The sequence below is a fragment of the Mastomys coucha genome, unplaced genomic scaffold (assembly GCF_008632895.1).
Source record: "Mastomys coucha isolate ucsf_1 unplaced genomic scaffold, UCSF_Mcou_1 pScaffold6, whole genome shotgun sequence".
Classification (NCBI taxonomy): Eukaryota; Metazoa; Chordata; class Mammalia; order Rodentia; family Muridae; genus Mastomys; species Mastomys coucha.
In genome coordinates this window covers 94,492,069-94,516,169 of record NW_022196912.1, presented here as the reverse complement: position 1 = coordinate 94,516,169, position 24,101 = coordinate 94,492,069, and the positions used below count along the sequence as shown (strand labels likewise).

Genomic DNA, 24,101 nt, shown 5'->3' with positions numbered 1-24,101 from the left:
GCCTGTCTTTGCCTCCCAAGTGCTGGGATTAAAGGTGTGCGCCACCACTGTCTGGCTCTATGGTCATTTCTATACTACCTCTGAAAACCTAAGGAGGAGCCCTATAGAAATTTTACTTCAGACTAAGTGGTTAAGAGGACTGACTGTGTTCTTCCAGATGTCCTGAGTTCAATTCACAGCAACCTCATGGTGGCTCACATTCATCTGTAATAGGGTCCGATGCTCTCTTCTGAAGACAGTTACAGTGTACTCATATAAATAAAATGAATAAGTAAATCTTTTTTAAAAAGCCCAATTTTGAGACATATTGTTCAGGCAGGCCTTGCACTCACTGTGTAGCTGAGGCTGACCTTGAACTCTGGATCTTCTGACAACTACCTCCCAAGTGTTGGGATTACATGTGCATTTTCATCATATCTGGCTTCAAAACAAATATGTATGTGTGTGTGTGTATATACATATATATATATTTGTATGTAGACATATATTTATACACACACACAAGTAATTTCTTTTACCTACAAAAACAGACAAAAAAGAAGGGCTGCCTAAAATATGATTCTGGAATGTGGAAGAACAATAAAATTCATATAGAGTTGTCTATCCAACAAAAGTATCTTTTAAAGGCAAAGGTGACAGTTGATAGTTTCTGGGAGAGGAGAAGTCAGTCTTCTTTAATGGTGGGGCAAGCCACACTCTAAAAAGGAGTTCAGGAACATGAAGTGGACTCTATGGATTTAAACAATAAATAAAAGAGGAGAATTCAAAGTTGTGTGGGCAGATAGTTGAAGTCAGAGAGAGTAGATCTGGGAGGAGTTGAGGGAGGAAGGTAAATATGACCAAAATCATTTTATGAAATTCTCAAATAATTAATGAAAATATTTTTTAAGTGAAATAAACTCTTTAAAACATCATCAGTGAGTGGCTTCCACCCAGATAGTCCAGGCCTGATGTTGTAGGTCTAGTGACACATGCCTATCATGACAGCTACTAGGGAGACTGAGGCAGCAGGACCACAAGTTCAAGGCCAACCTAGGATACAGACTGAGTCTAAGGCCAGTAAATACAACTTAGTTAGATCAACTCAAAATAAAAATATAGATAAAGGGCAAGGGATATACCTCAGAGGTACACAATTTTGCTTAGTACAAGAAAGGAAGAAAGATGAGGGAAGGGAGAGAAGGAAGGAGGAGGGAGGGAGGAAATCTTTCTGTTAAATGCCTATGATTCAGCAAGTTGGTAAAAATACAGGTGTACACAAAGTTATGGAATACACTGGAAATGGTAACTTTTGACAACTATATACTTTTATTTTATAAATATATTTTAACAGCAGCTGATTGCCTAAGCAAAAGCATAGAGTAGGATTTATAACTCATGCGTAATTATGTTTAAGTTAGCTGAGATGGGACGGCCACTCATGGTGGGCAGCACCATTCTCTGGATTGGAATCCTGGGCTGTATAAAAAGCAAGAGTGTGAAGTGAGCACAAGCACTCAAGGCTCTGCTTCCTGACTCAGGGTGGAGTGTGGCCGACAGCTTCAAGCAACAGCCATTTTGAGTTCTCATCCTCATGGACTCAGTACGTAACCTCAAACCATAACCCTCTTCTCTCTTAATGTCGGAGTATTTCATCACAACAGGGGAAGAGCTAAGGCAGCAGCAAAGGAAACACACAGGCAACCTGGGCTCAGCTCTGAGTCTTTTGACAGAACACCCGAAACACAGTCTATGAAAATAAATGATAGATAGAATCTTACTAAAATAAAGACTTCTCAGGGCTAGATGCCTCGATGGTTAAGAGCACCTACTGCTTGACCAGAGGATCCGAGTTCATTCTTAACATCCTTATCAGGTGGCTCACTACTGCCTGTAACTCCAGCTTTTGGAGGGCTCTAACTCTATATTCTGGCCTACACCATCACTCCCCAACATAAAAAGCCAATGTTAAAATGAAGACCAGATAATCCAAAGACTAGAAGAAATTGCCGGGTGGTGGTGGCACACACCTATAATCTCAGCACTTGGGAGGTAGAGGCAGGTGGATTTCTGAGTTCAAGGCCAACCTGGTCTACAGAGTGAGTTCCAGGACAGCCAGGGGCTACACAGAGAAACCCTGTCTCAGAAAAACTAAAAAAAAAAAAAAAAAAAAAAAAAAAAAAAAAAAAAATTAGAAGAAATTGTTTTCAAAATATATGTGTGATATTGGATTTATATACAAAACATACTGAAGATTAAAACTCAGAAATAAAAACAAAAGTGGGGGGATATAGCTCCATAGTAAAGAACTTCATTTTCTTAGTTCCTTCCTTCCTTCCTTCCTTTCTTTCTCTCTCTCTCCCTCTCTCTCTTCTTCCTCTTTCTTTCATTCTTTCTTCCTTCCTTCCTTTCTTTCTTTCTTCCTACTTTCTTATAATGTAAAAGGTCTTGGGTTAGTGAGTTCAATTGCCATTCCTACTAGCAGAAATTTGCTTAATGATAAATAAATATATGATACTAGAAAACTGCAAGTTAAAACAAAGTAAAAGCAGTTTTGTTGAGTACAGGCTTTTTTAGTAGGATCTGATGTTTTTTTGTTTTTTTGTTTTTTAATTTCCTCAGATACTCTTGTTATGTTTCCCTTTTCTTTTCTGATTTTGTTAATTTGGATACTGTCTCTGGTTATGTTGATTCTTTGTATTGTTCTCTTTGTTTCTAACTGGTTGATTTCAGCCCTGAGTTTGACTATTTCCTGCCAGCAACTTCTCTAGGGTGTGTTTGCTTTTTTTTTTTGTTTTTTTTTGTTTTTTTTTTGTTTTTTTTGTTTTGTTTTGTTTTGTTTTGTTCTAGGGCTTTCAGGTATGCTATTAAGTTGCTAGTGTAGAATCTCTCCAATTTCTTTATGAGGGCATGTAGTGCTATGAATTTTCCTCTTAGCACTGCTTTCATTGTGTCCCATAAGCTTGGGTATGCCGTGTCCTCATTTTCATTGAATTCTAGGAAGTCTTTAAATTAGTCTTTCTTTCTTCTCTGACCAAGCTATTATTGAGTAAAGAATTGTTCAGTTTCCATGGGTATATGGGTTTTCTGTTGTTTTTGTTGTTATTGAAATCTAAACTTAGTCCATGGGGTTATTTCAATCTTCTTGTATCGGATGAGGCTTGTTTTGTGACCGATTATATGGTCAGTTTTGGAGACAGCACCATGAGGTGCTGAGAAGAGGGTATATTCTTTTGTTTTAGGATGAAATGTTCTGTATATAGTGGATTTGACAGTAAATCCATTTGGTTCTTAACCTCTATTAGTTTCTTAACCTCATAGTTTCACTGTCTCTGTTAAGTTTCTGTTTCATTGATCTGCCCATTATGGTTCAGGCTCTAAGATCAAGAATTGATAAATGGGACCTCATGAAACTGAAAAGCTTCTGTAAGGCAAAGGACATACTTCAATAGGACAAATTGGCAACCTCCAGATTGGGAAAAAATCTTCACTAATCCCACATCTGATAACAGGCTAATATCTAAAATATATAAAGAATTCAAGGAGCTAACCACCAAAAAACCAACCAAACAAACAAACAACCAAACAAAAAAAAAAAGGTATAGAGCTAAACAAAGAATTCATAACAGAAATCCAGAATGGCTGAGAAGCACTTAAATATTCAAAATTCTTAGTGATCAGAAAAATGCAAATCAAACTGACCTGGGATTCTACCTTAAACCAATCAGAATGGCTAAGATCAAAACCACAGGTGACAGCAGATGCTGGTGAGGATGTAGAGAAAGAGGAACACTCCTCCATTGCTGGTGGGATTGCAAAATGGTACAACTACTCTGGAAATCAATCTGGAGGTTCCTCAGAAAATTGGTAATAGATCTACCTGAAGACCTAGCTATACCACCCTTGGGCATCTACCCAAAAGATACCTTACCATGTCACAAGGGCTCAGGCTCCATCATGTTCATAGCTTTATCTGTGATAGCCAGAAGCTGTAAACAACCCAGATGTTCTACAACAGAAGAATGGATACAGAATATGTGGTTCATTTACACAATGGAATACTATTTAGCTATTAAGAGGACAGGATGAGTTTTGCAGGCAAATGGATGGAACTAGAAAATATCATCCTAAGTGATGTAACTCGGACCCAAAAGGATATGCATGGTATGTACTCACTAATAAGTGGATATTAGTCAAAAAAAAAAAAAAAAGTACAGAATACAAGAAGGCTAAGAAGCCAAAGAGCCCAAGCAAGGATGCTACAGTACCGCTTGGGAGGGAGAAGAAAGCAATCACAGGAGGCAGAGGGAGGAAAGGACCTGGGTGGGAGTGTGGAGGAGGAGGGGAAAAGGGGACAGGGAACACGAGAGAAGCCCTGAGGGCCAGAAGAAAGAATGGAAATATGCAACCTCGGGGGCAGGGGGTGCCCCCAAGAATGTACCAGAGACCTAGGAGGTGATACACAACAGTGGGGAGAGGGAACTTGTAGAGTCCACCTCCAGTAGAAAGACAAAGCATCAAGTGGAGGAATGGGGTTGTCATCCCACAGTCAAAAACACTGACCCAGAATTGTTCCTGTCTAAAAGAACTGCAGGGAGAAAAATTGAGAAAACTGAGGGAAAGGAGGTCCAGTGACCAGCTCAAGGGGAGACTCCAAGGCCAGACATTATTACTGATACTATGATGTGCTTACAGACAGAAGCCTAGCATGGCAGTCCTCTGAGAGGCTCAACAAGCAGCTGACTGAGACAAAAGCAGATATTCACATCTTACCATTGGACTGAAGTCAAGGATCCCTGTGGTTAAATTAGGGAAAGGCTGGAAGAAGCTGAGGGGGAGGGTGACCCCAAAGGAAGACCAGCAGTTTCAACTAACCCATACTCCTGAGATCTCTCAAATGCCAAGCCACCAACCAGGCAGGATACACTAGCTAATCATAGGCCCCTGACACATATACAGCAGAGGACTGCCTGTATATGCCTCAGTGAGAGAAGATGCACCCAACGAGGGAGGGGGTGTGGAGGGGGACAGAGACAGACACAGATAGAGAAACTTGAGGCCCCAGGGAGTGGAGAGGCCTGGTTGGGGGGGGGCGTAGGGGGAATATCCTCTTGGAGATGAGGGGGAAGGAAGAATGGGAGGTGGAACTGTGAAAGGGTGGACCTGGAGGGGGTAATGACTGGACTGTAAAAAATACAAGTAATACAAAAATCAAATAAACCAGAGTAAAACCTAAACACCTACAAGAAGGGCTAAAATATAAGCCATGGCATTGTCAAGGGCTGCTGTGCGCGTGGAGCAGCAGGACTTTGCATTCATGTCATTGATGGGAAGAATACGAAATGGTTAGTTTGGAATTTCCTTATGAAGCTGAACATATGATCCAGTCCATGATCTAGTCACTTCTAGTAAAAGCATTACTCCATTTAATAATCTATAGTCAAATTCTAAAAGAAAACGTCAACAAGAGACACAATATGCACAGGTGGTGTGTATACACGGTGAAATATTACTTAGCTGTAAAAGAAATGGAACACTGATCCAAGTAGCATGAATAAATCTCAAAATAATTAAGCTGAACTTAAAATCCATACCAAAAACTTTAAATAGTATGATCCCATTCATGCAAAACCCTTGAAGATAAAATATAATTTATAGTAACAAAAAAATGTGTCAGCCATTTACTTGAGGAGGAATGGGAGACATGGGCGATGGGGAAGACATGGAGAAGCCTTTGAGGATGATGAGCATATTCATTATCATTGTTGCTGTTACGATCTAATGCATATACACACATGTCAAAACTTACTACATTCTATTAATTGTACTATTTGTACTGCTTATTAGATTCCAATAATGACCCAGTATCGTTGTTTAAAAAAATAAAGATTCCCTTGAATTTCCTGCTCTAGTTCCATGTTCAACTTTTTATTTAAATATAGTTTAATTAAAATATAATTATAGCACTTCCTCTTCCTTTTTCCTTCCTTCATCCATTCCCATATCAACCTCCTAATCTTTCTCACTCTCAAATTGATAGCCTCTTATCTTTGATTATTAATGTTGTATCTATATCTTCAATTTTTAAATAAAGCTATAAGTCAGAGCTGGTGAGATGGCTCAGTGGGGAAGAGTACTGACTGCTCTTCGGAAGGTCATGAGTTCAGGTCCCAGCAACCACATGGTGGCTCACAACCACCCATAATGAGATCTGACGCCCTCTTCTGGTGTGTCTGAAGACAGCTACAGTGTACTTACATATAATAAATAAATCTTTAAAAAAAATAAAGCTATAAGTCTTTCTATAATAGTCAGTTGTTTAAGACAAAGAACCATTTCTTTTTTCATTATTAAATTAAAAGTACTTGTTAAAAAAAAAACTATTCTATGTAAACTAGTAGACTGAGCACCAGTAGACTGGGTGCTATAGGAATGCTGTCAAATTAGATGGAATAATACTGATGACGATGAAGTATAACAGTAGGCGTCATTTTCTTTTGTAGAGTATAAAAATGCTCAGGGAATGACGCAACAAGGAGACCAAGTTTAGGATCATGAACACCTCTTGACAAAAAGCCTTAAGACATGGGACAATTAGCTAGATATGGTGGCACACATTGTAATCCTAGAACCTGGAAGTCAGATGCAGGAGGATATAGCAAGTTTGAAACCAGTCTCCCGTGCATAGTGAGCTCTAGGTTAGCTAGAGATACACTGTGAGACCCTGTCCCATAAGAGAGAATGAGAAGAGGAAGAAGAGGGGGAACAGGAGATAGAAGAAAGAAGGAAAGATATGCCAAGGTTATAGAAAGTAAGAATTTCAAAAATACAGATGTCAAGTAGAGGGTCTTAAAGTTCACCTTTTAAAATGATGTTTTCAATTTAAATTAGAGTATATATCACACCTCAGTGGGAGGTGATGAGATTAAGGAGATTCAGTCATAGGGAACAGTATCCATGCCACAGGTACTCAGAGTATGTTTTATCTATGAAAATTACAGGCACACATACACTCATTTGATGGAACTATACCTCGTGGGTTGTCAGATCTCAGTTGATTCTTCTAAAATTCACCAACCCTGGACTTCGGGCCAGAAACCTCTGGCTTAGTCAAGCAGACTAAGATTCCTAGAGAAATTCCTTTGCTACCACAACTATGTGAGTGCGGTTCTAAGTGGTAAGTCTCGGTGCTTGCCAAATTCCTCTGGTCTGATCCTGAATCTGAATGAACTCAAAATACAGCCAAGAAGGACCTTCTACCTCTAGCCATATTTGACTATCCAATATCCCTTCAAAATCATGCCTGCTTATGTCCTGAAGAAACTGTCAGCCAGAGGCTCTTAATGTGCTTGTACTTTAGAACACGAGGGACGAATACGCATAAGGAACATCCGCGGCAATCTGTGGCGACACTGGCATCTTCACCAAAGTAAAACTCCTATTTGAACCCCTGGGAGCTTACAGTTTCTTTGCCTAACCAAGGCAATGAGCTTCGGAGTCCATTCGCAGCTAGGAACACCCACTATGTGACAAGTATTTGTGTTTTACTTAAAAGCGGTCCTCCTGCCTCAGCCTCCTTGAGTTCTTGAAACCAAAAGCATGTACCATGTTATCATTCTTCATTTCGATGAAGCTAACTGAGCTCTTGATTGTTCTGTCTAGTTTCTCAAGGTCCTCCCTCTACTTGAACCTCCAGTCCGTTCCCAGCAGCCCATACATAGTCCATGCGACCTGAGAAGTCCTCACATGAAGTCCCCTGAAGCTTCAAAACTTTCCTTTTGTGCTTTTGGTCTTTGCTGATTTCACAGCTTTATTTCTGCAACTCAGTCTCCCCAATCAATGCTGTAGAGCTTAATAATCACGTCCTACTTCCTTTTAACAGAGCAGTGTTGGATGCCTTTTGATAAATTATAATTTCTTACACTCCTAACAGGTCTAGATGATTTTGCATTGGGCCCAGCCTTCACAGTCCTACACATACCAAAGTAACACTAAATCTCTAAATTATGAAAGGTATGGATGAACTATTTTACACAAATTATATACTACCTTTACAAACTAATGTTTATCCAAATAAAAAGGAGACGACAAAACCAAAGATACTTCAGATGTCTTCTTTGGGCGAGTTTAACTTGTACAAAAATTTTTGGACAAGATGCACTACAGCTAAATCCATATGAAAGCCATAAAGAACAGGAAACGCATGCATAGCTATGCTATAAAGAATTTCAGGAATTTATTTCCAGACAACTTACTCCATTCATATATTAACCCTGAATTAGAAAACTATCTCTGAGCAAAAGAGGCTCAAATTGCCCAATAATAAGATACCTACTTCAAGTTATCATTTAAATGATGAGCAAATGTTTACAATATTTGTTAAACAGGATATGCATAACAGATACATTATACAGGTTATAACATTTCATAGGTACAGTTGCTCCAAAAGTATTAATATTTTTAATACTCTTAGCATACAAAGGAAGAAACAAAGTTCTCCTAGGCATGCCTCACTTGCCCAAGCCACCCTGCCAGCAGGTGGCAGGGCCCAATATCCAAGCCCAAATCTGCCTGGTTTCAGGGCCTGTGTCCTTTCCCATGAGATGGCCTCCTATCAGTTGGAGGAGCTAGTATTGGTGCTTTGGAAAATTCCTGACACATTAGACCTGATGGTATAGCAGGGGAAGCCTTTGAGCTTGGCCATGAAACTTACAAGAGTAGGCTCTGGCAAGTGTGTGATCTTAATTCATCTCTTCTGATCCTTTGCTTCCTTTTTCTCATCCATGAAATGAGGAGCTCAGATAGCTAAGATCTAAAAGTCCTTCCAGTTCTTAATAGTCTGCCATCGATGAGTCCACACGTTATGCACCATGCAAAATTATGGAATGGGGGAAAAGATAAACAGGAGAAGTTTAATTGGGTGCAAGATACAATATAGCCAAACCAACTGGGCAGGCAGACATGAAAGAAAAGAGGCTACAAAGGCCAATATTACCAATGACTAGGAAGACATTACAGAGTACATTACAAGTAAATGAAACCTATAACTGAAGCTTTTACCAACCACACTAGTGTTTCAACTGAGCATCAAGCAGCATTTTGTAATGATTTACAAAATACAAAAAATACAAAATACACACAGACATGAGGAAACATTAGAGAAACCCAAGTACAAACATACTCTGAGTTTGTTTTTCACTGAATGAGATTCTGAAAACTTTGTGGAATTCCCCTTAGAAATAAGCGTGGGTTGGAGTTGTCAGGTACAGGGCACACCAACTCGCAGAGGTTCCAGAAAGGGTGGCAGAAAAGAGCAATCCATTGTCTCTGTGAAGCTCTATTCTTCAACAAAAGACAATGCCCTGCCTGCTATAGGAGACAATGACTGTGTGGGGTTCTTGTTTGGTTTTGCCTTCCACACTGAGCCAGAAGACGCAGGCCAAGCACAGCAGAACAATTTAAAACTTTCATTAACACACAGCCTCTCTGTGTGTTTAGCCAAGACTCTTCCGACATGTTTCCCAATTCTTCCTAGATTCTCTAAAAGGAGGAGAAAGTGCCTCTTTACTAAGAGGCCATCACTAAGAGCCAATAGGAGGTGGATACAGACAAGCTCCATAGAAGAGCTTCACAGGCCAGAGGTAAAAGGCTCCCACAGCAGCTGGGGCTGGACAGAGAACAAATGGCCTAGAGAGTGCAGGGCCTTGGGAGGCCATGTGGCTTGGGATGGACTGTCAGGGCTGAGACAGAGTCAAATTTCTAAACTTGTGAGAGGCCAGCAGCTCTGGTTATCAGCCTTAAAGTCTTGCAATAGATAAATATGTTTTACGTGGACGAAGAAAAGATGATGAACAGCCTGGCAAAAGAAAATAAGGCGAACCAAATCTTCCACAGGATGTTCACAGACCATAATGCCAAAGAATGTGCAGGGGGCGGGTGGGGGGGGGAGGGAACTCCCTAAGAGGGAGGGAGAGGGGAAAAAATTAAAGCCATCAGTGCTAACGTTTGCCAAGGAGCAAGAGCCCTGTTCAGACCAGCTAGAAACCGGGTAGGAATGGCTGCAGTTCCAGAGTCTGTACACACTACCAACACACACCACTATCCTTGCCAGCCTGTGCCTCCCCTGAAGACTGCAGCTGTGCCCTGAAGCCCCCAGAAAGCAGCAGCTGGGACACAGTGACAGCTGGAAGAAAGGGGTTTAGGCAAGGGCTTGGCATAAACAGACGTGTAGCCAAAAGGCACAAGAATGAAGGGAGAGAGACAATTTTCCTGTGTGGTTTGGGCATGTGGTGTGGGAAGCTGAAAATGAGAGCTAGCCAATGTTTTGGGGGCCTTGACGGTCTGAAGGATTTGGCAGGCTTGGCGTTTCTCATGGCAGACAGGCCAGGAAATGAAGCTTTCAGCTGTCTGCTTCAATGTTTTTCTCACTGTCACCATTTTCATGTTCAATCCCTGGCCCATTTTGTATTTTTTTTCTTCTTTGGGGATTAGCACATCAGTGTGGTCAGAATCCACTTGGGTTTCTCAAGGCTGCTCTGTGCATCATTTCCTCACACACCATTATCTGTCAAGCAGGGACTTGGAGAGTGTGAACCCGTGGCATAGCACAGAGCAAATAATAGGAGATGTTTTCTCTGTAAGAGACATTAGAGAGCATTCAACTGGGCCTTGAATTACAGATGGGCAAGCTAACAGTAATTAAGAGGAACAGTGGGGCTTGCTAACACCACACTAACTCTTAAGAGCAGCAAAGTGTGGACAAGTACCCAGTTCTCTCCTCCTCAGGGACCCAGAGTCCTGCCCACAAATATCTGTTTTCTTCAAGGCTTCATTTTAGACAAGAGCATCTACTCTCATCCTCCTTGGCAACACCAATTTGATAAGAATGATGTCCTCTCTTGTTCTCATTCTCTAAGTCCTGAGCAAGAATGCGTCTCAGCATCTTAAGTTTGCCAAGTAATTATTCAAAATGTTTGCTACCTCTCCCAGAAGGAACAAACAAACCTAGAGATGTATACAATTTAACAATACTAGAAAGCAACGAACTTAAAACCAAGCAAAATGCTTGTCACTAAAAGGTGCCATAGCAAAACTTAGATTTTGAGTTTCATTTGTCATATGTAATTGACAATCACATGAAGATAAAGTTGCCATTCAAATAAACTATGGCCTCATGTCATATTCCCCTGTCATGTTGATTTAAAAGTAGGAGGTTAATTTCAAGCCTTGGAGACATGTTTCAAAATAAGTAGGTGTCTTAGTGACAAAATACTATGACCATAGTAACTTGGGGAGCAAAGGGATTTTTGGGCTTATACTTCCACAACACTGTTCATCATCAAAGGAAGTCAGGACAGGAACTCATGCAGGGCAGGAACCTGGAAGCATTAGCTGTTGCAGAGGCCATGGAGGGGTACTGCTTACTGGCTTGCTCATCATGGCTTACTTAGCCTGCTTTCTTATAGAGCCCAGGACTACCCGACAAGGGATGGTCCTCTCCCATAAGAAAATGCCTTACAGTGTGCAGTCTCATCTTGAGGCATTTTTTCAATTGAGGTTTCTTTCTCTCCATTGACTTTAGCTTATGTCAAGTTGACATATAACGATTCTAGCACAGTAGGTACTAAATAGAATTTCCAACCAAAGGAAAATTTTTAAAAATCAAAGGAGGGGCTGGGAAGATGGGTCAGTAGATAAAGTGAGTGTTAGGATGGAATCTAGGCCTCTAGCACTGTCATAAAAGCTGGGCAGGGTATCAGTCCACTGTGATCCTGGCACTCTGAGACAGGGGATCCCTGGAGAAAGCTGCTACCAAGACTAAAAAGTCAGTGAACTCTGTTCAGAGAGAGGCCTTATCTCAATAAATAAGCTGGAGAGCAACAGAGAAAGACATTTGATGTGAACCTCTGGACTCTACGGACACACATACTTACACACATGTGAACATATATACATACACATGAAAAAATAAAATACAAAAGAAAGTTGTCTTCTTTCTCAGTCTGATTTCTTTTACTCCAAAAGCAAGCTATTTTTCAGAACCAGAGAATCCATGTTATATGACATTGAAATATAATACTTTAGTAGAGTAGTTAAATTATTCAAGCTTTCCTTCTTCCTGTATATTTAAATTTAAATATTAAAGAATATTTTATCATGTATTATAGCAGTCTCTTCTTATCATAAATATATGTGTGTATGTATATATATATACATATATATATATATATATACATATATGTGGAAAAATAAAAACAACATATAAGGTTATTACTGTTATTGGTTTCTGCCACTCAAGCTGCAACTTGAAAATTATCTTCTGCAGAGAAGGAAGAACAGCTGTATTCACATGTGGGAAAAGAATAATAATGTTTCTCTTCTGGCATAAAGGCATTTGAAATGGACTGAGGAACACTAAAATGTGAGTAGGCCAAGTCAAATCAGTATGCACAGCAAGCAATAAAGGGTGCTATGAAACACAGTGGGTGGCCCCTGGATCAGCATGGCTTTCTTGGTCCAGAAAGGAGGACTGAAGCTGACACCTGAAATGAAGGGGAACAGAATGAGTCAGGTTTAGACAACAGCAGTGAGCCTTCCTGGACTGTGGGACGGCACATGCTGAGCATAAGCAAGAAGATCCCAACTTCCATTCCCAGTGCCACACAAACAAAAGAACCCTGTTTCTATTGGGTCTCATAGTCTTTTAATCTAATGTACTTACTGTGCATGAGAATTTAACATACTTCATAAATGTTTTGAAGGAAAAATGATATTATTGTTAACATGAAAAGAAGACTAACAGGAATACCATAATATTAAATATCAGAACACCGGACAGGGGCTCAGGAGACGGCTCAGTTAGTAAAGTGCTTGCAGCATGAAGACTCAAGTTTGGATCTCCAGCACCCACATAAGAATACCAGGGGTGCTGGACATGTTTGTAACCACAACACTGTGGGGTCAGAGACAAGTGGATCCCCAGAGCTCACCGGCCAGTCAGTCTAACTATTTGGTAAGTGCCAGGGTTGGTGGGAGACTCTCTCTCAAAATATAAGGTAGAGAGTGATCAAAGAAAATATTCAATATCAACCTCTGGCCTTAGTATTCACATGCACACATGTGCAAATATACTTATATGCACACGCATGCACAATTCAAGAGCATAACAATATGAATGAATATAATACCCAAATGTCAGAGAACGTGGAAACATCAGAGCTGCCACAGAAGCTTGGCCTACCCATATTTATAAAAGAGGATGAGCCATACACAAGACATTGTGGTAGACACAAAGATAAGTGGCTGGTCTTTTTTATTAAGGAATTTATTTTATCTGCATATCCCTTCGTGGAGAGAAACAAACGTCTAGAGTCACAGTTCTTAAAGTTTTTGGAAATTGCTAGAGCCCTGCAGAGATTTTACTCCTAAGGCCCGTGTTTAGCATGTAAGTAATCATAACTGATGACTTTTAAAGCATTTATTTGGCTAAAATCATAAGATAAAATAACCCCATAACACCCTGATATAGATAACTCATCTTTTAGCAAGGAAACTATTTTCTAGAACAAGATTTAGTGAAAGAGTAACATCGTTTACATTCTTACAAATCTGCTGAAGTTTTGGCCTGGCCATTGACAGCTGCCTTTTAAGATGAGCTTTGGCACCAAGGTCTATACAGCAGTAAGAGAGAAGGAATGGAAAAGGCAGATCATGTCTTCTGACGATGTTGAGCAAGGCTTGGCCTCACAGGCCTCCTGAGAAGATCTCAGTGGCCTCCAGGGACCCAAGATCACACGTTAGGAACCACAGTTCCCCTAGCAATAGAAGGGAGTGTTCAAAACTGGGCAAATCATAGTGCAGATCCAGACTTGTAGCTTTAACTTAGGGAACAGAGTCCATGACTCAGACTTGAGCTTCCAATGGACTTATCTTCTTATAGGCAGAGAGCAAAATAGCCTGCTCTCTAGCACTGTGAACACGACCTTCTCAAAAGGCTTGGGATAAATAGAGTTTAGCACAATGAGGAGGGTGACCATATGCCTTATTTGCTCTGGGAAGCCCCAGGGTGTTTTGAAAACAGGGTGTCTATTAAAAGAACCCCTTAGTCTTCAAAAGTATCCCAATTTGGTGGTCAAATTTATGGTCAACTTTTATACCCTTTAAAAGCAATGCAAGGTTCCTGCCTCTTCCCACTATGTGGATAAACAGAAAGAAGCCAAACTGGTTCAAATAATGCTATTTCACCCAAGCTGGGAGAAAACGACTTCCCATCTAAGTGTCTAGTGCCATTCTGAACAGTTCTCCATAGCAGCCCATGCTGCTTTCTTGTTCTGTACCTAGTTAGAGTTTGAACGATGAGATGTCACTTTGTTCAAATGTCTCCGATCGATTGAAATGTAACCTGTAAATAAAGGCTACCAATTAACAGACTGAGTTAACTAACCACTAGTCTATCAAAACACTAGGCAAAACCCTGCACACCAGTTCACCACACCACCAGAAACTGAGGCAACACAGTTAAGACAAGGGACTTCTTTGAAGAAACAGTAAGTCTGCCAAGGCCGAGCCCCATGAGCATGGCAGGGGGTATGAAGAGAACTGGAAAAGAAGTGCTGTAAAATCTGATTAGTGAACCTTGGAACTGACGTGAATCTGGCTCTGCAGCCCTGAGTGGCAAAGAAACCTTAGCAGTTGTCCAGGCTTTTAGTAAGGAGGGCAAAATTATAAGAACGTTTTTATGAGTTGTGGCTGGCAAGCCCTAGCCTGTTAAAGGTCTTTAAAAACCAATGCCTTGGTGGAGGTAACACTCAGTGTTTACCGTAGCTCTGGTTGTTAAGGGTTACTGCTAAGGTCCTGGTTTTCCATGACATCAGCAGCATTCCGAGGGAAGTGTGTGTCAGAGACTTTCAGTAATGACTCCTTTTTCCAAAAGTTCAAAGTTGCCAGGCTGCCCTGCACCTGCACAGCAGCTGAACTGCAGGAAAAGGAAAAGCAAGACAGATTAAGTGGGATTTTTGTCTGGATTCCTTAATGAGACTAAAGGCTTTTCTTCATCCTGCGCTTGGTTTCTGCAATAAATCGATGGCAGCCCCTTTAGGAGTGACATAGCTCTTTTTTAGCTTTTCATAAACTCATCTGATTGTCTGCCATGACCTCTTACTGACATATTCTGGAGTTGACTTTTGAGAATTTTTCTCCTGCAGGAAAGGTTTAAGGCTTAATGGAATGATCATCATAGCAGGCTCACCCGCTGGGGGAGTTTTCTGAGGGAGGCATCTGCTACGTCCCAAAACTGTAGAAAACAGAAGTATCAAGGAGACCTTGATTCCCGGTTGTTCTAAGATCCATCTGGCTTTCAGCATCCAAACCAGATGTGCTCTCTCAAGGCAGCAGTAGAACATCTCCTATGGCTTCACCTCACCAAAGTCAGGGGTGTGGTTAGCCTGACGGGCAAGCACCTGGTGATCACTCAGGGACCAGTGCTGACTCTGCACTTCTGCAAGACCTTTCTTCCAAAAACCTTGAAGTGCACTATCAACATCAATCATCGGTAGTCATGACAACCATCTGAGTAAAGAGGTGGCAAATATTAGTTCAGGTGGGAGAACTGGTGTGTGGGCGCAGAGACTATAACCCCTGTTAAGAAGAAGGCCATGGGAGAGCTCACAGAGCACAGCCACCACACAGAAGAGCCACTTTATACCAGGCTTGCCCCAGCTCTGCCTACGCTACATTAACCTGATGTTTTGCTCCAATCAAAGGAATATGAAAATGAGCATTTTGTTCATAGGTGAAGCTTTAAGGTATCAACAGAAAATAGGAACAGATACAGGGAATTACACAAAGGGCTGTCCTCTTAAGGGCTTTGATGAAACAATGAGATTTTTCATTTCAGAATCTAGTTCTGTGAATGACATCTGATAGAAGGTACAAGCTTTCTGTACTTCAGTTTCCTCATCTAAAAACTAAAATCAGAATATATTTCAGGCATTTGAAAATTTAATGAGTCATGCTTTGAAACACATAGGTTTTCTAATTTTTAATTTATATGTAAGAGTATTTTGCCTGTGTGCATGTATGTGTACCACATGAATACCTGGTGCCCATATAGGCTAGAAGTAGGTGTCAAATGTCCTAGAACTGGAGTTACAGGTGGTTGTGAGCCACCATGTGGTTCTAGAAATCAAACATGGGTACTCTAGAAGAGCAGCCAGTGCACTAAATCATTGAGCCATCTCTCTAGGCCTAGACATAGAGATTTTTAAGGGAAGAACTCCACAGTGCCTTTTTTAAAAGTGCCTCTTTTGCGATATATTACATGATTCTAGAGGATGTTACTTAGCTACTAGTATATATGTTTTCAAAAAATAAGGATAAACTCCTGTGCTTTTAAGATACTTCAAAAATAAAACTCCTCTATAATTATATAATATTATCACTATATTCATCTTACATTAACATGGGAAAAAATTAACACACAGAGGCAATGTTCAGTAATTGCAGGTAAACTAATAATGACGGCTACTCTGCCAATATCTCTTTGATTTTTATGAAAAATATGAAAAAGTATTAGATATATTTCTTATGAAGGGTAGAAGGCATAATTTTTGGGTTCATTTACTGGATTAAACTATAAAACTTAACTTGTATGAGTGCACTTTAAGATTTTTGGGGGGTTTGTTTGCTAGGGTTGTTTTGGGGATTGGTTGTATTTGGTTTGGTTTGGTCTGAAGGCAAGATCTCACTCTACAGCTCAGGCTGACAATGAGCCTTTATTACTTCTCTGTAATACTTACGTCTCTTGAGTATTATAGGTACAAGCACCACACCTGGCTTAGGTTCTAAGTCTCAATTTCCAGGATTAATGTTTTTGTTTGTTGGTTTGTTTGTTTGTTTTGAGTCAAGGTCTTGCTCCCGCTGACCTTGAATTTGAGATTCTCCTGTCTCACCATTAGAAGTGCTAGGATTACAAGTGTGAGCCTTGAATAAAATCTAAAGGTGTTTTTACTATTATAGTTTATTAACAAGAGACTGAGCCAATTAGAAATACATATTTGAACAGATGCTCTTGAACACAGGACTAGGAAAGTTACCTCTAAAACTGAATTCTACAAATCATTTTTATAAATTGGGAGGAGGTACAGGAAGAGAGAAGGAGAAGAATGAGAGAAAAGAAAGAAAAGACAGAGGCTTGTAAAATCTAAAATATTTAAATCCCCCCAAAAGAGAAGTGGGAGGTGGTGGTAGTGGATCCTTTCTTCTTGAAGATAAAAGATTTAATGAGGTACTAACTCTTATTACTAAGATCCGTGGGTAACGGCCCTATTTTTAAGCCACATTAATTTTGCTAAGAGCAGTTGTTGTTAAAAGCTGTTCACATATACAGAAAAGCAATGTAACAAAACAGCAAACTATACTTCTGATTCTGTTATGCTACCAGCTTATACTTATCCAGAAATTTTAACTGTCAGCCATCTTTTATCTAAGGCAGACTTTATCCTTCACCACCCATCCTTTGCCACAGAAAGCAACAGCGTCATTTGGAGTGGAAAACTCTGGGAAGAAAAAAACCTGAGCCGTGGAAAAAAAAGATGTTCAACAGGAATCTGCCTCCAGCTCTGCAGAGTTTCAAGCTTGCCCTTGCCTCTTGGGTTTGGAAGCTAGACTTCTGTGCCCAGAATATGGCTAAATGAGAAAGGCGGTTTCAAATCACACCCTGAGGGCTAGGAACAGAACACTTGGTCTACAGTCTTCCAGAGAGGCTTGAAGGCTGGACTGTAGAGGCTCCTTTCCCATTGGCTCTTGGTGATGTCATGGCCATGTCTCCAGGGCCCAGGAAATTCACCATGACTAATGGAGCCCTCACTTGTGAATACACATTCCATCTCAGAGGAGCAGCAACAATCTGAGTGTCAGGGCAACACAGACGGCCCAGTTAGGGAATGCCAGCACCATGCACAGAGCGGCTCAGGAGTTCTGAAATAAGCTATTGGTTCATGTCCTTAGTAAACCCTCACCAACTATCTGGACACCGGTGGCCTGTACCTACTGCAGAACAGGAACTCTTTGTTTGTTTGTTTTTGTTTTTGTTTTTTCGAGACAGGGTTTCTCTGTGTAGCCCTGGTTGTCCTGGAACTCACTCTGTAGTCCAGGCTGTCCTGGAACTCAGAAATCCACCTGCCTCTGCCTCCCAAGTGCTGGGATTAAAGGCGTGCGCCACCACTGTCCAGCAGAATATGAACTCTTAAACAAAAAAGCAATCACTGAGACAGGATCAGCATCCTTCCAGACTTCTAATGTGTTACAGCAGGCATGGGCAATTTTTCCTCTAAAGGATCTGATACTAAACAATTTTAGTCTCTATCCCACATGATCTTTATTGAAACTAGTCATTTCTGTCAATAAGGCACAGAGGTAGCAAGCAACAATATATAATAATGAAGCACAGTGCTGTTGAGATAAAACATGATTTGCAAAGTTCACCATCAGACTGGCTTTGGTCCATAAGCTATTATTTGCTGACCTGTGTTTTTATTAACTATTAACCCGCCTCTTCCCTGCCACTTATGGGGACCAAGTAAGTACTCATGAATAAAGGTACAGTTACAGGAAAGCATATGAAAGAGTTTCCCATAGCATGCCTTTCATGACATTCTTCTAGGATATAAAGAAGCTGGAGTGCTTCTCTGTAAACTTTGAGAATATAGATTCTAGAGGTAAACATTTGGGTATGAATGTTGTCCCTGCTATCACTCAGTATAAGGCCTGACATAATGATGTTCCTCTAAAAGTGGGCTTTGTCATCTACAAAATAATACTCCAAACTGTGCTTGCTCAGTAGGGCTAGGATGAAAGTTCACTCAGATAACATTTGATAAAGCTCAGCATCCTGCCCAGGACACTTCAGCACCCAGCAGTAACATGCTATGAGTGTCAAGGTTTTTACAAGTGGTCACAATTACCGCCCTGGACTCTCAATTCTCAGAGAAAAGCAGCATGGGATACTATAAATTCTAGAACACTGTGAACTTCTTTCCAAATCCATTAATTCCTATTAATGCCATCATTACATTAATAGCTACACACAGTTCGACACTGAACATACAATTGAACTGTCCCTATATTAAACGACTGAGCTGTGGGCCGCCTGTTATCATCATGAACAACATGATGATGAATGTCCCTGAACACATGCCTGATTCAGTTTTATATTTGGGGGTGAAGAGGTAAATCTGCACATTTCAGAGAACCGTCTGTTGTTCTGCCAACTGGCTCTCCAGAAAGGCTGTGTTTGTTTCTGCTTCTGCCATTCCTGTCAGGATCCAGTTCTTACCATTCTTGACAAGCTTACAACTACTTTATTTTAAAATTGGGGGAAAAAATGAAAACCTGAACTCACTGAATGATTTGCACAAATTTAATAAAAAACTTAAATATTTTCTTTGGCCTACAAGTTTATGAGACATTTAATAATTATTTTGATTAAGGACAGATCTTTCCAGAACCATATGATTCATAAATATTATGATGATAATCCTACTTTATGATGAGAAAGCTGGAGGCCAGAAACCCACTATAGAAAGCCAAAGTGCTCCAGACAAAGCAAAAGATATATGGGAACACAAACAAGAAATAAACTTTGCTCTGTGCAGGGCCACACAGAGTTCACCAGAACATGGCAAGCAAGACTCAGCTTTGCAAAGAAGACAAAGTCGGTGTCTTCTTGCGAACTCATCTGACTTTTCTTCCTTTTGGATTATATCAAATGTTTGACCCTTTTATTTTCAGATGTAAAAGTAAATAAGACCAAAGGTTGTCTTCCTGGAGAAAAAGTACAAACCACTTGAGTTCTTCCAGGAGAGTCCTGGATCTAGACAACTGTTAGGTTGTCTTCCTTCACTCCGCCTCGCTGTCTTTAGCTGCTTCTAAATACTCGTCATAATTTGAAACTGCATTACTCATTTGCTTGTAACAGTTCCAAGGGCCACAAGACCAGGGATCTTTTCCTGTTTACTATATTTTCAATCCCTAGAACAATACCTGGCTCACGACAAATGACCTGTAAGTACTTACTGGATGAACACAGATACCATCTATGTCCTTTCCCAGATTTAGAGTGGCCAGCCTGGGGAAGGACAATGTATAGTCTGCAAACAAACCGGCTCCCTAAGTGAGAAAAGCACATGCAGCAGCAGAGTTCCTCAATAAAATGTCCACTGACTGTTCAACTCTGCCATATGCTGTCTTGTCCTGATCTATCAGTACTTCCCATCTTATCCGTTGCCAGGAAGATACTGTACTGCTAGCCTTTATATTTGCATTTTGGTTTCATTTGGTTTTGTTTGGATCAATAATTAGGATAAAATCTAAAGACAAATGAACACTTTACTTGACTGCTTCCGCAGACTGTTGATCTAGTTGCACACAGTTGTACACATAACCACTTGCCCTATATGGTTCTATAAATTGGATTTAAAAACTTCAGCTTCTCAATAATAGCACCCATTTCTCTGAAGAGCTCAAAAATTACCATGTGTGCTTAATGGCTCGCTGTATTGAACAGTATAAATATAGAATATTCGTGTTATTTGTAAAAAAGATGTTTTGGACCAAGTAAAGCAAACAAGTCACATGATAGTTGTTCTGTCTTCAGTAATGGGCAGTGTCAGTTTAGGACAAGATAGGCATGTTGTGATTATAGGAGCCAGCGTAGCTAGCAAAGCCTATCTCATAAGATGCGAGTGCATAATGAAATGCCTGAGCTGAAGCGTCACCAACCCAGGGCTCTATGGAATAAGATGGCAAATGCCCTTACTACTCACACCATTTACAGGTGGAATTTTTATGTGATACAAACTATTAACTAAGCTTGATTTCTCATTGCTCTATGATGAAAGAATTTCAGGGGCTGGAGAATCAGTGGTTAAGGGCACTTGCTTTCTTGTAGAGGACCTGGGTTGGGATCCCAGCACCCACATGGCAGCTCAGAACTATCAATAACACAAATCTCGGGGCACACAATGCCTATTGTGGCCTCCACAGCCACTGAATTCACATGATACAAATACAAACATGCTGGTAAAACACTCAAACATACAAAAATAAATAAAGATTTTTTTTTTAAAGATGTCTAAATCTAGCAATACACTGTTTTTAAAACTCCATAAGAACTCTCTACCACACAGCACCTTCCTTTCAAACCTCAGCTGGAGTATGCTGGCTCTCAAGACATAAACATCTTAGCTACTCTCTCCCTTCTCTTAATTTTTAACCTATCACTTTCCTCTTGAAACTGGAAATAGAGGAAACAAGAATCTTCACTGACCAGATTTAGATCCGTTCCTTCACCTTACAGTTAAGGAATGTGAGGGTCACAAAACTGAAGTGATAAGTAAAACAACACCCTGCAGAGATGTTCACATCCTAGTGTCCAAATATGCTCCCTTACCTGGAGAAAGGGTCTGTGTTAAGGATTTTGAGGTAGGAGATCATCCTGGGTCAATCGAGTAGACCCAGTGCTCTGTGGGTCTCATAAAGAGAAGAAGGGAGCCAAGGTAGGACACATGCTCACATTCCTAGTACTGAGATGTACAACAGGAGGATTGCCATCAATGAGACCCAGCCTGGGAATCAGAGTGGGTTCAAGGCCAGCCTGGAATAGGAAGAAAGACTCTATCATTAAACAGGAGGTGGAGTGTTGTGGACTGAGAACAGTAACGAGATGTAACAATGGAACTAGAGATTGCAGTGAATGAATGATAAGCTCCAGAGAAGGAAAACGGGGCCATGAGACAAGAGGCAGTCTCTGAAAGCTGGAAGACAAGGAAATGAATTCCTTACCCCAGTTTCCAACAGAAAGGCAGCCCTGCCAACACTGTCTTCAGGTCTCTCACCTCCAGAATTTTAATAGAACAAGTTTGTGTTGTTTTGTACTATTAAATCTATATTATATATGCAACAAGAACCAAGGTGGTGGCCTTCGCCAAGTTACTCACTTGTACTGGGGATGTTAGAGTACAGAATTTTTTTTTTTTTTTGACTCCAGGTCTAGTCTTGTTTCTATCAAAAAAATTATCTACTTTGTTTTTCTATACTACCACTCACATTTCAGCTCAATGCCTTTATTGTATTAGCTGGGAAAATGCCTGACTAGCCACAATTTGAGTCTATTATCTACATCAAAAACTAGACAGACTGGATTGGACCCTGCTCTGGCTCTTATTAACTGTGTTACTTGAAACATGCTCCTAGCTCTTCAGTACCTCAATTCCATCACCTTCAAACTGGGACTAAGAATATCTACCTCACAGTTTTATCATGAGAACTTAATTGATTAATATTTGCAAAAAATACAGAATGTATCTTTGCTACAATAAAGAAAAAATCATAATGAAACCACCTATAGATTGCCATAGATGAACCTACTTACAACAAAACAAAACAGTAAAGGCAAAAACAAAATCATTATCCAGTGAGATAACAATTGAACCCTAAACTTAATTTCCATTCAGAATGTTGACTTTTTTTTAATAGTCTCACTACATAACTAAGTATGGCCTTAAATTTATCACCCAGGCTAACCTCAAACTCAGGGTCACTCCCCTGAGTCAGTCTCCTGATCACTGAGATTACAGGCATGTGGTACCACATTCAACTACAGATTGATTCATAATTAATTTTTACTTTTAGCTAGTAGTTTAGAACCTATTGCAGAATCGTCTCCTATGTTTGGACAAGTCATAACAAAACCAGACTACAAATAAGTCAGGCAGTTATGGAAAAAGGATCTACTCTATAGAACTAAAATGGAATCAAATTTTTATAAATGATGTGGGATTAGCATTTTTAAAAATATTAAAACTATGAAAGAGGGATTTGACTATCTGGCTCATTCAAGTGGCTAGGCGTTTGTTTATGTAATGAAGGGAATGGTGGGCTTGGGAGTCTCATATTTAGAGTTTTCAGTCACCCTGAGGTAATTTAAGGCTTTGCAAAAATATTTCCCCAGCTGGAAAGAAAGTAATTAACATGACAGTTTCCTCCTCATAATATATGCTCATGTACATGCTTGTAAGTGTTACTTGCTTGGGTTGGTTTCCACCTTCCCAGAATGTAGCCACTCCTAAAGCATTAAAATCATTCACTTATGACTCAAGACATGCTGATTTTTGAAGGAGCAATAAAGATCCTGTGATAGATAGGCAACAAGGACACTCAGCTGAATCAGTGAACTACTGACAGATATCACAGGCCTATGCATAAGAAGACACAGAACAAAATGGCAAGCTTGTGGGCACAGAACCTACATCTATTCTGTTCACCATGGTAACCCAGTGTGTGAAATTCCAACACACTAGATGATGTCCTATATTATTAGAACAAACCAGCAGGCTCCCTTCAGGAGAGCCTACAAGCAAAGCATACATAAATGAAGCTGTGTTTCTTTAATGTGAGATGTCTATTTATAAAATCAGTGGTATAAGGAGAATCACAGGTCCATTTAGTCTATAAGGACATCTTGCTTCCTTAATGGAACTGAATTTTCCTTTTCTCCCTCACATAAAACACCACAAAAGAGAAAAACACGTAGAGTCAGATCCACAGACACGCCACTGCATTTGGACATTGTAAGCAGAATGATTTGACTCATCTCCAGTAACTATACCTACATTTATGCTGAAAATGAAGGAGAAAACCTAACATCCTTTAGCTTGATCATGAATATGTGAAAAAAAATTTTTAATTTTATTTTACATATGTGAGTACACTGTTACTATCTTTGGACATACCAGAAGAGGGCATCAAATCCTATTACAGATGGTTGTGAGCCACCACATGGTTGCTGGTAACTGAACTCTGGAAGAGCCTTCAGTGCTCTTAATTACTGAGCCATCTCTGCAGCCCCTAAAATCTATTTTTTTAAAAATAGTCATCTTCATCAAAAGTTAAAATTTGCCAAGTTGGTAGTGCACAGCTGTAATCCCAGCACTCAGGAGATTAAGGCAAGAAAATTGCAAATTCAAGCTTAGAGACTCTGCCTTAAGCAAATAAAGACTTTGGCTCTATGAACGACCATATTAAAGGGTAAAAAGATATAGCACATACTTAGAGAAAATATTTGC

The 24,101-nt window shown here is 40.1% G+C and overlaps 1 protein-coding gene across 5 annotated transcripts in view; it reads right to left on the bottom strand.

Annotated features, from left to right (window-relative positions):
• Positions 1–24,101, bottom strand: part of Rad51b (RAD51 paralog B) — a 509,707-nt gene that overhangs the window by 286,291 nt on the left and 199,315 nt on the right. The window contains exon 9 of one of the 5 annotated variants that reach the window (XM_031357184.1): positions 12,462–12,521. The exons of the other annotated variants lie outside the window; for them this stretch is intronic. Within the exon in view, the coding sequence (XP_031213044.1) occupies positions 12,477–12,521 (45 nt within the window). The 3' untranslated portion in view covers positions 12,462–12,476. Of the gene's footprint in view, positions 1–12,461; positions 12,522–24,101 lie in introns of those variants that run through there. 5 annotated transcript variants of the gene reach the window in all.